The following is an 11205-nucleotide window of genomic DNA, read 5'->3' on the forward strand; positions in this document are numbered from 1 at the left end:
GTCCATTAAATCTTAAAGGTACTTCTGTTCATGCTTCTTTAGCCCATATGCCATTTTGCATGTACTTAAAAGTATGCATTAGGCCTCCTGGTTCTTCCAAACCAACAAGGCTTGGCTCTATAGCTGCCATCTCGTCCAGCACCTCCTTCAATTGGTATGGAGACAGCCAGGAAAAACCAGGTTACTTGCTCTAAGGGAGCAGAAAAGACTTGTGCAGCCTCCAGGAAATCAAGCCTAAGCCACCTCCCTGCACTGTGGATGGAAGTTAAGGAAAGCACCTTCCCACTGCTATTGCACCAATGTCATGTGCAGAATATCAGACTGTACCCACCAACACAATCTTTTCACTGGCTTTACTGCCTCTAATCTTCCCACTGGCACACCCATTCCCTTAATCTTCCCAGAAGTATTAAAAATGCTAGTTTATTTAATGAAATTATTTTAATGGAAATAATAATTTGGAGTGGATGTCCATTACCCCTGAAATATGTTAAAATGTAGCATGTTAAATTGAGATTTTATTATATAATTATTTATATCCTGCCCTTCTGAGGTTAACATGCAACTCACAGCAGTTATCTGCAACCGGAATCATGAAAATACAAAAAGGGGGGGGGGATTTTTTTTAAAAAAAGGAAATGGGGGATTAAATATATTTTTATATTTATTTGTTAAACAAATGCCTTCATGAACAAAAAGGTCCAACAAGCTGCAAAAGACCATCAACACAGGTATCCAGGGGGAGGAAGTGAGGAAATGTGTGTCATGGCATCACAAGACAAAGTATATGATCTACTTACTTGCATTTTAAATCAAATACAAATACAAAAGGCTGGGGTTTGCATTGTGATGTCACTGCATGCACACAATTTCTTCATCATTGCAATGACCTGTGGATGGCTATGGCCATCAAAAAGCTATGTGCCATAATTGAGAGTGACTGGATAAATTTGTGGAGGAAACATCTAACAAGAGCTGTTAGACTCATCCTTACACCTGGGTTGGAGCATACACACACATAAGGAGCAAGACTTCAATCACATGGTTGTAGCTGCTGTTTTCTCTCCTCTGCAGCATGCTTCCAAGTATCAGTTGGAGAGCAACAAGTGGTAAGTCTCCATCTTCTGCTTTCAAGCACCCCAGAGGCATGATTGGCCAATATGAGAAATAAAATACAGGAATAACATGGGCTTTGGCCTCATCCAGCAAGGTAGCGTTAGTCTTACTATCTTGTTAGAAAAAATAGAAGAATTTTCATCCAATACTAGAGAGCAGCAAGACTATTATGAGAAAAGGTGTCAATAAAATGTTCAGGATCTAACTCCTTATGGCTTCAAAGTTTATTAAAAAAAACTGTGCCCCAAAACAGGTAAGTAATCAGCAATGTTGGCAAGGCAAATTTTAATATGATCCTGCAAGCACAGAGCCAGCCTTTTAAAGGCTGTTTTCATTCTGACTGTGTCGCAGTTTCCAAAAATTCTTCAAAAGTAGCTCCAAATAGAACACATTCCAATAATCCAGTTTTTATGTAACCAGGGCATATGTCAGCTTAGCTAGATCTTATCTCAGATATCAACACATTCTGGACAAAGTCATTTTAGATGACTGGATGAGAAAGGTTAAGTGTGGACAGCTGAGCCAAAATGATGTCAAGCACCTCACTTCGTGCACTAGACAAGGACAAGACAACCTTACGGTCCATGGGCACGTTTCTAGCTCTGAGCACATTTGTATAGTTTACACAGGATACTTATGATGACGGGAGACTTAACTCCAGTGTCTTTCAGGTATTCGGTTCTTCTCGTAAACCGAACGGCTTCTGAAGCTGCAATTCATGTTTACCGTTCCCGCACTCTGCTCTTTAAATACATCACATGATAAGAGATCAGATGGTGCTCCGCACAGCGCGCCTAGGAAGCTGGGCTGAGTTGGTGTTTGCAAAAGGCTGGACGCTAAACATCCCCTCTCTCTTCGAAGCACGTTTGCAGAATATTTTACCGCCAGCAAGAGACGCGGCTCCCTCCAGCCGGGACCTATCGCTAATAACCAAACCGTTCGCATGAGGAAAGATGGAGGCCGGCTTTGATGAATACCGGCGGCCCACCCTCCCAGACAACTTTCGAATTCTGTTGGCTAGCGTCATAAAATGTTAGCCAATGGGCGAACCCGAATACGCCGAAGCCCCACCCAACGCGTCTCTTTTCTAAGCGTCCAGCCTTTGAACGGAGGAGGGTGGGTGTTGCCTTTCTTAGTGATTGGCTGGAAGGGCCCGTCACTCCCCTGACGTCTACAGCTGACTCGACAATTGGTTCCGCCCAGGCGCGAAATGTAACGCGGGAAAGTCTGGGGCTCGGTAGTGGTGGTCGGGGTTGCTGCTGCTGCTGATGGTGAGAAGCTGCGATTGCTTCAGAGAGCCGGGCAGAGACTGCATGGGATTGGCATCTCCACGAAGGAGTCTTCCTGCCATGCACACCTGAGGCGTTCCTTTTCGGCCCCCAAAGAAAAAGCCAAGTGAAGCGCCCGCGGAAGTGCTGGCGGTACCAACCACCGCGGATCAAGAAGCAAGCATCTCGGACTGGCGCAGGATGTCTGAGCGGCCAGGCCCTCCGGCCGTCATCGTGTGTTCGGGAAACTCCCCGAAGCGCGTCTTGGTCTCGGTCATCAAAACCACCCCAGTCAAGCCGCCGCTCGTCAGCAGCGAGGATCCCGCCCGCGTCCCCGCGCCGCCGCCGCCCATCCCTACCAGCCCGGGCTTCAGCGACTTCATGGTCTACCCCTGGCGCTGGGGGGAGAACGCGCACAACGTCACCCTCAGCCCGCCGCCCGCCGCATCTCAGCCCCTCCGCGAGGGAGGAGGCAACGGCGGCGGGCCCCGAGGTGCCGTTGGGCGTTCCGCCGGAGAGGACGAAGAAGCGGGCAGCCCGGACAGCGGCATTGGGAGCAGCGGGCACTTGAGGGTGAGCGAGCACGGGAGGCGGCGAGGTTGAAAGCAGAGGCTGCTGGCCGGGTGTGGGGAGGACAGCGCGGGCAGCAACGGTTGAGGAAAAGGGCTTTAGTTTAAAAGGATCCTTATTTGGAGCCCGAGGGCCCCCGCCCCTCGCTCCCGAGCGTCTCTCAGGGTTGCAGTTAAGTCACTTCCGCGGGTGATTCACCCTCCCAATGACGACACCTCCGCGCGCCAAAAACAGACTTTTCTTTAAATGTCGGCCGCGAGCGCCAGCGCGCCCCAGGTGCTCCCGGTCCTCCGGCCAGGCGGGTGATGCTGCCCGCGCCCTTGGCCCCCTGCTCTTTCCCCTGGTCTTCATTCTGGGACCTCCCCTTGGTTTACCGGGGCTCACTTACATTCTGGGTGGATGCGCTTCGTCCTAAAGGGTAACCTAAAATGTGCGGTAGTTAAGACAGGCTGTTAAAAGTTGCCGCCCGCTGAAAATTCCTTCTGAATACATACGGGGAAAGCAACAAGAAGCAGGAGTGTCATTTCAACCAGAGATTTTTTTTTAGTATCGTAAAAGAATCCTAATTAAAAACAGCTCCGTGCCAAGAGGGCGGCAGCAGGTCCTTTAGAATCACAAGGACTAAAGTAGACTTATATATACAGTCCCTTCCTCAGATAAGTGCCCCCTGAATTAGCAGTACATCCCAGATAATGAGCTATCTAGAGTTGCGCTCAATACTCTTTATGGCTTAGAAAATGAGAATTATCTTTCTTCCCTATCCCCCCTTTTTCTGCCCCCACTCTGTATAGTAGTTTTTGAGAAATCATTGTTTTAGATTGATAATACACTTTTAATTTACTAGGATGGGATTAGAAGAGGTCGACCAAGAGCAGAGACAGTCCGAGATCTAATAAATGAGGGAGAGCATTCATCTAGCAGAATACGTTGTAATGTCTGCAACAGAGTTTTCCCTCGAGAGAAGTCTTTGCAGGCACACAAAAGAACTCATACTGGTAAGTAGAATGGATAAACAACACGTTGATTTGTCATGCAGTGGCAATTTTGCAACAACCTAATTCTGCACATGCTGCAGCCCTCAGACTTTCACTTCAAGAGATTAAGATCTATATTAGCCGTGTTATGTTTTTATTAGATGCCCATGAAATATTAGGGTATCATGTGTGGATTGTGTTTTTCCATTTATCTTAATAGGGAGAAGCATTAATCCCACTGAATTTCTTCTTAGTTCCTTAGAATTTGTAGCCATTAAGGAGCTGGCTAAATACTTCTAAACACTATCACAAGAATTAATGTTGTACTTTATTTATTTATTTATTTATTTATTAAATTTATATGCCGCCCATCTCCCCCAGAGGGTGACTCTAGGCAGCTCACTTACTTAATATATACTTAATGTTTCAACTAAATGTATGCATTAACTTGAAATTTATTCTGTTGAATCTGTTGAATCTGAATTTGGAATCTTGTCCCTTCCTAAGTAAACATTGTATATAAATGCAACATTTCTTTCAAGAAGGTGTGAAACTGGTAGGAAGTTTGTTTTGCAGTAAAGGTTTTTAAACTGTCTAGAAAAGGAGTATAGCCAAGCAGCATGTTTGCCAAAAAACTGTAGCTGGGCTGTCTCAAATTTTTAGCATCCTTTCAAAGTAATGAAATAAAGTTAAAAAATAACATAATTCAGGCAAGTTCTGGCAAACTTTAGCAAACTGAGAAGGACTTAGTTTATTTTATGCAAGAAATCCCTGGAAGAAGCTCAGAATATGATTTTTCCCCCCTTAGGTGAAAGACCTTATTTGTGTGATTACCCAGAGTGTGGGAAAGCTTTTGTTCAGAGTGGGCAACTTAAAACACATCAGCGTCTCCATACAGGAGAGAAACCTTTTGTCTGTGCAGAAAATGGTGAGCCATGAGGAAATTGCTTTCGCTCAAACTGCTATGAATAACAGTCTTGAAAATATGCCAATAAAAATTCCTAGTTTTCATCTTATTTTATTTTACCAGAACCAGGTATCCTGTGTTTAGCCATGAATAGCTTCTAAGCAGTATAGTTAAAAAAATTTTTTAAAGCTTTTTACTAAGTAAGTTGGCAAGGGGCAGAGTTCAGGGATAAGGTCACCCTTCTGTATTCCAGCAGAAATCAAATAAACTGACCAGGGAGGACAGAGAAATTCCTCTCTAATATCTCCCTTACTTATTTGTCTATGTCCTTCCTAGAAATAGAAAGGATTCTATTTATTTAGGTATGTGAGAGAATATAAATGTTATTACACGCAAGAAGCTGGGAAACAAGCTTCATATTTATTTATTAGAACATACTAATAAAAAAATAAAACTACTACATACCGTATTTTTCCGACAATAAGACACCCCCCACTTTTCCAGCCCAAAATTAAAAAATCAGTATTTTAAAGGTAGTGCAGAACACATTTTTATTTAGTAATTAGTTAACATTTACCTGATACACTTGGTGGGAGGAGGTCCAAACCGTCTCTCTGCAGCTCTATTTCCAGGCTCTTTTGCATAACTGATTACATTCAAGCAGAGTGAAACTGCCGATAGCTTGTCTCTGCAAACAGCCTTCCTCTAATTGGTTTGTTCAGCATCAGCTGATGTCAGTTACATCAGGCTCATGATTGGAGGAAGTCTGTTTGGGAGACAAGCTATTTCACTCGTGATTGGAGGCTAGCAATAGGAAGAAGCCTCTCTGCAGAAACAAAGTTTGGCAGTTTTGCAACCGCGATTCTCGGCTGACTTCCTTGAATAAGACGCCCTTCAGTTTTTAGGGTAAGGATTTTAGAAAAAAGTATCGTCTTATAGTCGGAAAAATACGGTATATAAAACAGTTCTATGTGATCTCTTGTGAGCCGGAGGTTGTAACTGACCTTTGAGTGGTATGTCAGGAATCAAACTCCAAAACGTGAGGAAAGAACAAAAGGATGGATATAGCCAGCACAAAAACTAAATTTCATTTAATTTTAATGTAAAATTAAATTAGATTCAGTTGATATAACTTTTAATGTATATAATAATTTCCCCTATCACATCCAAGCCTACAAACCAACAAAGGCTTTTGGTTACGTTAAGGTGGCCGCAGCCAAAGTTGGGGGAGCACTTGTAATCCTGAGTCCATAGTTGTACACTTACTTTATAAAAACGTACTAGCTATGTTTTATATTAGTATTCCGAGCCAAATAAGATTACCATTTTAAACATATGGGCAATCATGCAATAGCTTTGTTTCTGACTGATATTTTCTTAAATTAAGGATGCATAAGCAGATTCACACATGCAAACCGACATTGTCCCAAGCATCCATATGCAAAATTAAGACGAGAAGAACCTACAGATAGACTGAACAAAAAGCAAACTGCAGACAACAAAGCTGTTGCTGAATGGCTGGCAAAGTAAGTATTAAGAACTGAGGCAGATTGGACAGTCACTTGTTAAGCAATAGTCCTGTATTCCATGCAACACTGGCCAGGATGCTAATAAAAGCTTCCTATTCTTTACCACCGTGGGGGTGAAAGAGGGGAGTTGCCTTCACTGAACCAATTCTTGTCTTAGTGTAGGAACTAGCTGGCTATAATATTTTGTAATGTTTAGTTGTATCTTTACTAACAGATATTGGGAAATGAGAGAACAACGCACTCCTGTGTTGAAAAGTAAATCTATTCACAAGCCTGACCAGGAACAGCAAGATCCCATGGAATATCTTCAGTCTGAAGATGAGGAAGAAGAGGAAAAAAATACTGCTCATTCATCCCTTTGTAGCCGCCTTCAAGAACAGCGTGAACGCTTACATGGGGCACTGGCACTCATTGAGCTTGCAAATTTGGCTGGAGCCCCACTGCGACAGTAATAGAAGAACTGGAGCTGAGGATTAACAAACTGTACTGAGTTTTGTTACTTAAACCAGTTAGCTTCTGGCATAAGCTAAGCACCTTATTGGCTTCCATAGGCTGCTATTATGTAGAATTTATGAAGAATGTTGGTACCCTAGAAAATAGGGTAAAAGATTTGCACTTTTTATATGGTAAAGCTTTTAAAGTATTTTGTAAATAGGAGATTGTGTAATGCAGTGTGAAACGTGATCATTTTACAGAAAGCTAAATTTGCAAGGTTAGGGCTGTGCTTTTAATCACAGTTGTATGGAAGTAAGTCACTGCAATCAGTGAAATTTGCCTCCATAAAAACAGTGTTTAAAATTGGGACGCCAGTCATTCTTTGTTTCAGTTCTCACAGGAAGCACTTTCTGAACTTGTATGGGAATAATGGTACATACATTCAAAGAAAAATAATAGATTTTTTTAATTGGATGTAATCAGTGATGTACCCATGCTGTTTTGAAGATATTTTATCTAATATTACTGACAGATGCTAGAATGTCTTAATGTTATGGCAACATAGAAGAATTGGGTAAATTTTCATTCAGAATCTTCTCTGTGACTGCTGACATGGAAGCTGACTTTGCTTTTATGGACAGATACCTTAAAGGTCTTTTTGGCTGAGCAGCACTTAGTGTTCCCAGTATAAATGTGGGAATATTTGCACATTGTTGGATTCTTCTATAACTGAGTGATTACTCTTGCAAATTCTAGGCATTGTGGTAACATCACTTCAAGTATGGGTTTTTATCAAAGCTCTTAAACCCTGCAACAATGGCATTTGTGTTTTGTTCATGGGGATATTTACAGGGTAGCGTTGGATTTTAAATGTATTTTAGAATTTCACTAGCAAACACTAAAATACTGCTTCAGAACATTTTCCTGCAGATAGTTTTTTTTTTTTTTTTTTTTTTTTTTTTTTGCGTGATACCACCTTATTACTTAACCTGAAACTTACAAGCCAAGTTTGTTTTCACTAATTGTAGCTTTCAGCAGTAGTTACAAGTGTGGGATGTTTAGGCTGTATTCTTTCCATAAGTGAAGATATAGTACAGCACTTAGTAGTTTCGATCACTGAAAAGAAAACAAAAGTTAGCAGAATACATTAGAAATAGTTTTAAGTAATTTATCATATGCCAGATGTGTGCCTTGCTAGCTGTCTGTACGCAAAATGAGTACAAGTGCATTATAGGCTAACATAATTCTCATTTTAGGAAGAGTAAAGGCTTCTGGCATAAGTATATGAAATCATTGATCTTTATCCAAATAATTTTTTTCAATATCCAGTCCAGTACTGGATGGAATTTCTTCCTAGTTCCAGATATATTTTGATATATCCTACAGTTACATATTAATATTGGCAAATGGCTATAAAACAGGTAGTGCAGTTTATAGATTTGAATCAAATTTTTTACTTTTGGGGCTGTTAGGTTATTCTGACACCTTCATCCTTAAAACAAAGCACTTCAATTTTGACTTTTGGGCTACACTTAGTTATATTAAATTGTTTAGAAAATCAATGTAAACTTTAATGCTTTCTCTGAATCTGATTTAGCAGTAGAGGAAGACATTTGCACTTCATGGAATCCAATTGATACCATTGTAGGAGTAAATTTATATTGCCTAGCTATGAAAACAAGGTCTAGTTTGATGATGCACAAATATTTTCCCCCAATCCAATATTTTATTTACACTGAATGCATATTGAAAATATGTATTTACTTAAAACACATTTTGCCTAGCTATAGGCATATCAAGCTGCTTTACCAATTATGTATAAAATACATCTTTGGGGAAAAAAAACTCCAGATAACCATTTGTAAAAAGTTAGGTTTTAAAAAGTGAACGTTCAAGAATTCTCTGCTGTGTATGATTAAACTGTACTTCTGGCATGAGTTAAAATGCTGTAATTCTAATAAGCTTTGAATAAAATGCCTGAATTTTAAATTTGTATTCATGGTAATGGCATGGATTCTCATTGTGGTGTAGGGGCCTTTGTGTGTGTGTGTGTGTGCGTGTGCACGCACGCCTTTGAGTCATTGTTGACTCCTGACGACTGCCTGGACATGTTCCTGCAGTTTTCTTGACAAGATTTCAGAAGTGGTTTGCTATTGCCTCCTTCCTAGGGCTGATAGAGTGAATGGCCCAAAGTCACCCAGCTAGCTTCATCTCTAAGGCAGGACTAGAACTCAGTCTCTCACTTCCTAGTCCAGTGCCTTAACCACTACACCAAACTGGCTCTCATAGGGGCCATTAGAAATATTAAAATGGTATTTTAGAAATTTTGAGGTGAACACAGTGAATTCTATTTTTTCAGTATTTAGAACTGGCTGGTAGAGTTTTGATAGCAAAAGCTTATGGTATAGGAAAACTTAGGCACATCATATTAGGGATATACAAAAAAACAGGAAATACCTCTGGGAACAGAAAGTCCTACAAAACATTCCATCAAAATGTTCCGAGTTGGCTATGTTTCAGTGGGTCAAAACTCTTCTGGCTCTTGGAAGCTTGGAACAAGCCTCTTCCACCTCAGGATCACCTTAAAAAAAGGGGGGGGGGATGATAGTCTATGTGGACTCTTGGATATGTTGCCCAACCTACAGAAAAATTGGCCATGAAGATTATTTTAAATTTTTTAAAATTTCCATAGGTTTTGAAAGATCTTGCATAAATATTAATGAGAAGGCCAAAAAGCATGTTAAGAATGGCTGGAAAACTTGAACTAATACTGCTCCAAATAGTAATTTTCTGTTCTAAAGACAAAAAAACCAGTGTTTTCTCAAGCTGGAAACAACTCACTAGATGTTTTGCTCTGAACCTAAAATGATTGGAATGTTTAAAGCCTGAAACAAGCTATATGTGTGTTTTGCCATTTTCACATCCCTGAATTAGAGCATTTACTGATCAAACATGCTTTCTGCAAGCTTACTACTTGCTCCCAGCAAAAGAGGACCAATGGAAGTTCTTTATATTAAAGAAGCCATTTGTACCTATGTCTATGAAATTTAGCACATATTTATATCTAACATAGTTTTCCTGTCAGTTTCGTTGCATTTTGCTGAAAACCTAAAAAAGTTCCAGGTGACTGTACATTTGGTTTTCTCACACTTAACTACTGGACAACAGAATTCTGTTTTAGGGAGCTCTATTTTTTCTCAATCTCTTACAGGAACCAGGTATTGAATTGGATTAGTTCTGGAATAAGTAGAATAATTGGGTCACTGAATTGGGTCACATGTTCTACATACACCCCTAGTACAGATCAATTGCAAGGTAAAATAGTTATGTATGAAAAAATGGTTACATGGATGCAATCTTGTCTGCATTTAAATGGAAGTAAAATTTCACTGAACTCAGATTCTTTAACTTCAGTAAACAAGATCTGATTACTTGGATGTATCTTTTCATAAATAATTGTTTTTTATTTGTCAACCTTGCCTTAGCCATGCAATTCTAGAAAAATAAAGGTCATCGTTAAATCTAGCTACTTTTATTTACAGTATTCAGTGAATCATCATCATGCAAACTATACCTATAGTTTATCACAATGTGCAGATTCAACCAATGACTCCCATAAGCCATAGCCTCTGGGATGGAATGTAAAGCTGTATTTGGGAAAAGAATGAGAGACTCATTAAGGGGAGAAGGAAAGAGTGAGACTTTAAGGAGGGACTTGCAGAAGAGGTTGCACAGGCCAAAAACAGAAGGAAGTGTGAGAAAGAAACTTTTGCCTTGATTTTGTTTAGTATAAGATGGGACAGAAAGAAACTTGGACAAGCTTTCAAGATTCTCTTAATATACCTTCCAACAGTGAAGTAGCATTACTGGAATCCCTATGGCATCTGTTTCTTGACTTGGCCTACCTCAAAGGGTTGACAGCATCTTAGAGGAAAATATAGTTACTGTTGCAGTGATTCATTCAAGAGGTAGAGAAGAAGAGAAGTTTAAACTGTGGAACCAAGGGGGGATCTGATGTAAAAAAAGACATTCTGATATATCTAGCAAATGCTGAGATGATGGAGGTAGTAGCCTTTCCTAACAGCAGTAACTGGTAATAAGATGACCTTCCTAGTTTTGTTGTGCTAATTGTACTTGCAATGGGAAAGAAAGCCTTTTTTTTGCTTGATATTAAAACAGATGTGAAAAGACCATTTTTAAAAACTACTTCTGGATAGCTGCACATCCAGTCACCTGACTGGAAACTAACAGGGAGGTTGCTCTGACAAAAAATGCTTTTATTTGCCTTTTTCAAACTCAGGGAATTTACTGGAACATAGTATTTATATGGTAGAAGAAAGGTTTTTGTTGTTGTTTTCCATGGACATAAGAGGTGGCTGTTAGCAACCACCTAGCAACTTGCTTCC

At 40.4% G+C, this 11205-nt stretch overlaps 1 protein-coding gene across 2 annotated transcripts; it reads left to right on the top strand.

The window, feature by feature from the left end:
• Nucleotides 1-2335: 2335 nt before the first annotated feature.
• Nucleotides 2336-8756, top strand: ZNF367 (zinc finger protein 367). 2 transcript variants are annotated; one of them, XM_088130037.1, is made up of 5 exons: nucleotides 2343-2957; nucleotides 3799-3949; nucleotides 4737-4856; nucleotides 6223-6361; nucleotides 6579-8746. In XM_088130037.1, the coding sequence occupies exons 1-5, from the start codon at nucleotides 2586-2588 to the stop codon at nucleotides 6814-6816; spliced, it is 1020 nt and encodes a 339-aa protein (XP_087986163.1). In that variant the 5' UTR covers nucleotides 2343-2585; the 3' UTR covers nucleotides 6817-8746. The 2 variants fall into 2 exon arrangements, with proteins under 2 accessions (XP_087986164.1, XP_087986163.1); XM_088130038.1 differs by lacking the exon at nucleotides 4737-4856 and having other exon boundaries at nucleotides 2336-2957; nucleotides 6579-8756.
• The last annotated feature ends 2449 nt before the right edge of the window (nucleotides 8757-11205 follow it).

This window comes from Python bivittatus, unplaced genomic scaffold, assembly GCF_059951505.1.
Source record: "Python bivittatus isolate LINGU-HERP-01145 unplaced genomic scaffold, Pbiv_v1 ctg000850_np1212, whole genome shotgun sequence".
Lineage (NCBI taxonomy): Eukaryota > Metazoa > Chordata > Lepidosauria > Squamata > Pythonidae > Python > Python bivittatus.

What these genes read in the sequence shown, in the direction of transcription:
- ZNF367 (XM_088130037.1), top strand. Translation starts at nt 2,586, where the DNA reads ATGTCTGAGCGGCCAGGCCCTCCGGCCGTCATCGTGTGTTCGGGAAAC. An exon ending in GGAGCAGCGGGCACTTGAGG is followed by an intron (nt 2,958 to 3,798) that starts GTGAGCGAGCAC and finishes TTAATTTACTAG; the next exon opens with GATGGGATTAGAAGAGGTCG. An exon ending in ACACAAAAGAACTCATACTG is followed by an intron (nt 3,950 to 4,736) that starts GTAAGTAGAATG and finishes TTCCCCCCTTAG; the next exon opens with GTGAAAGACCTTATTTGTGT.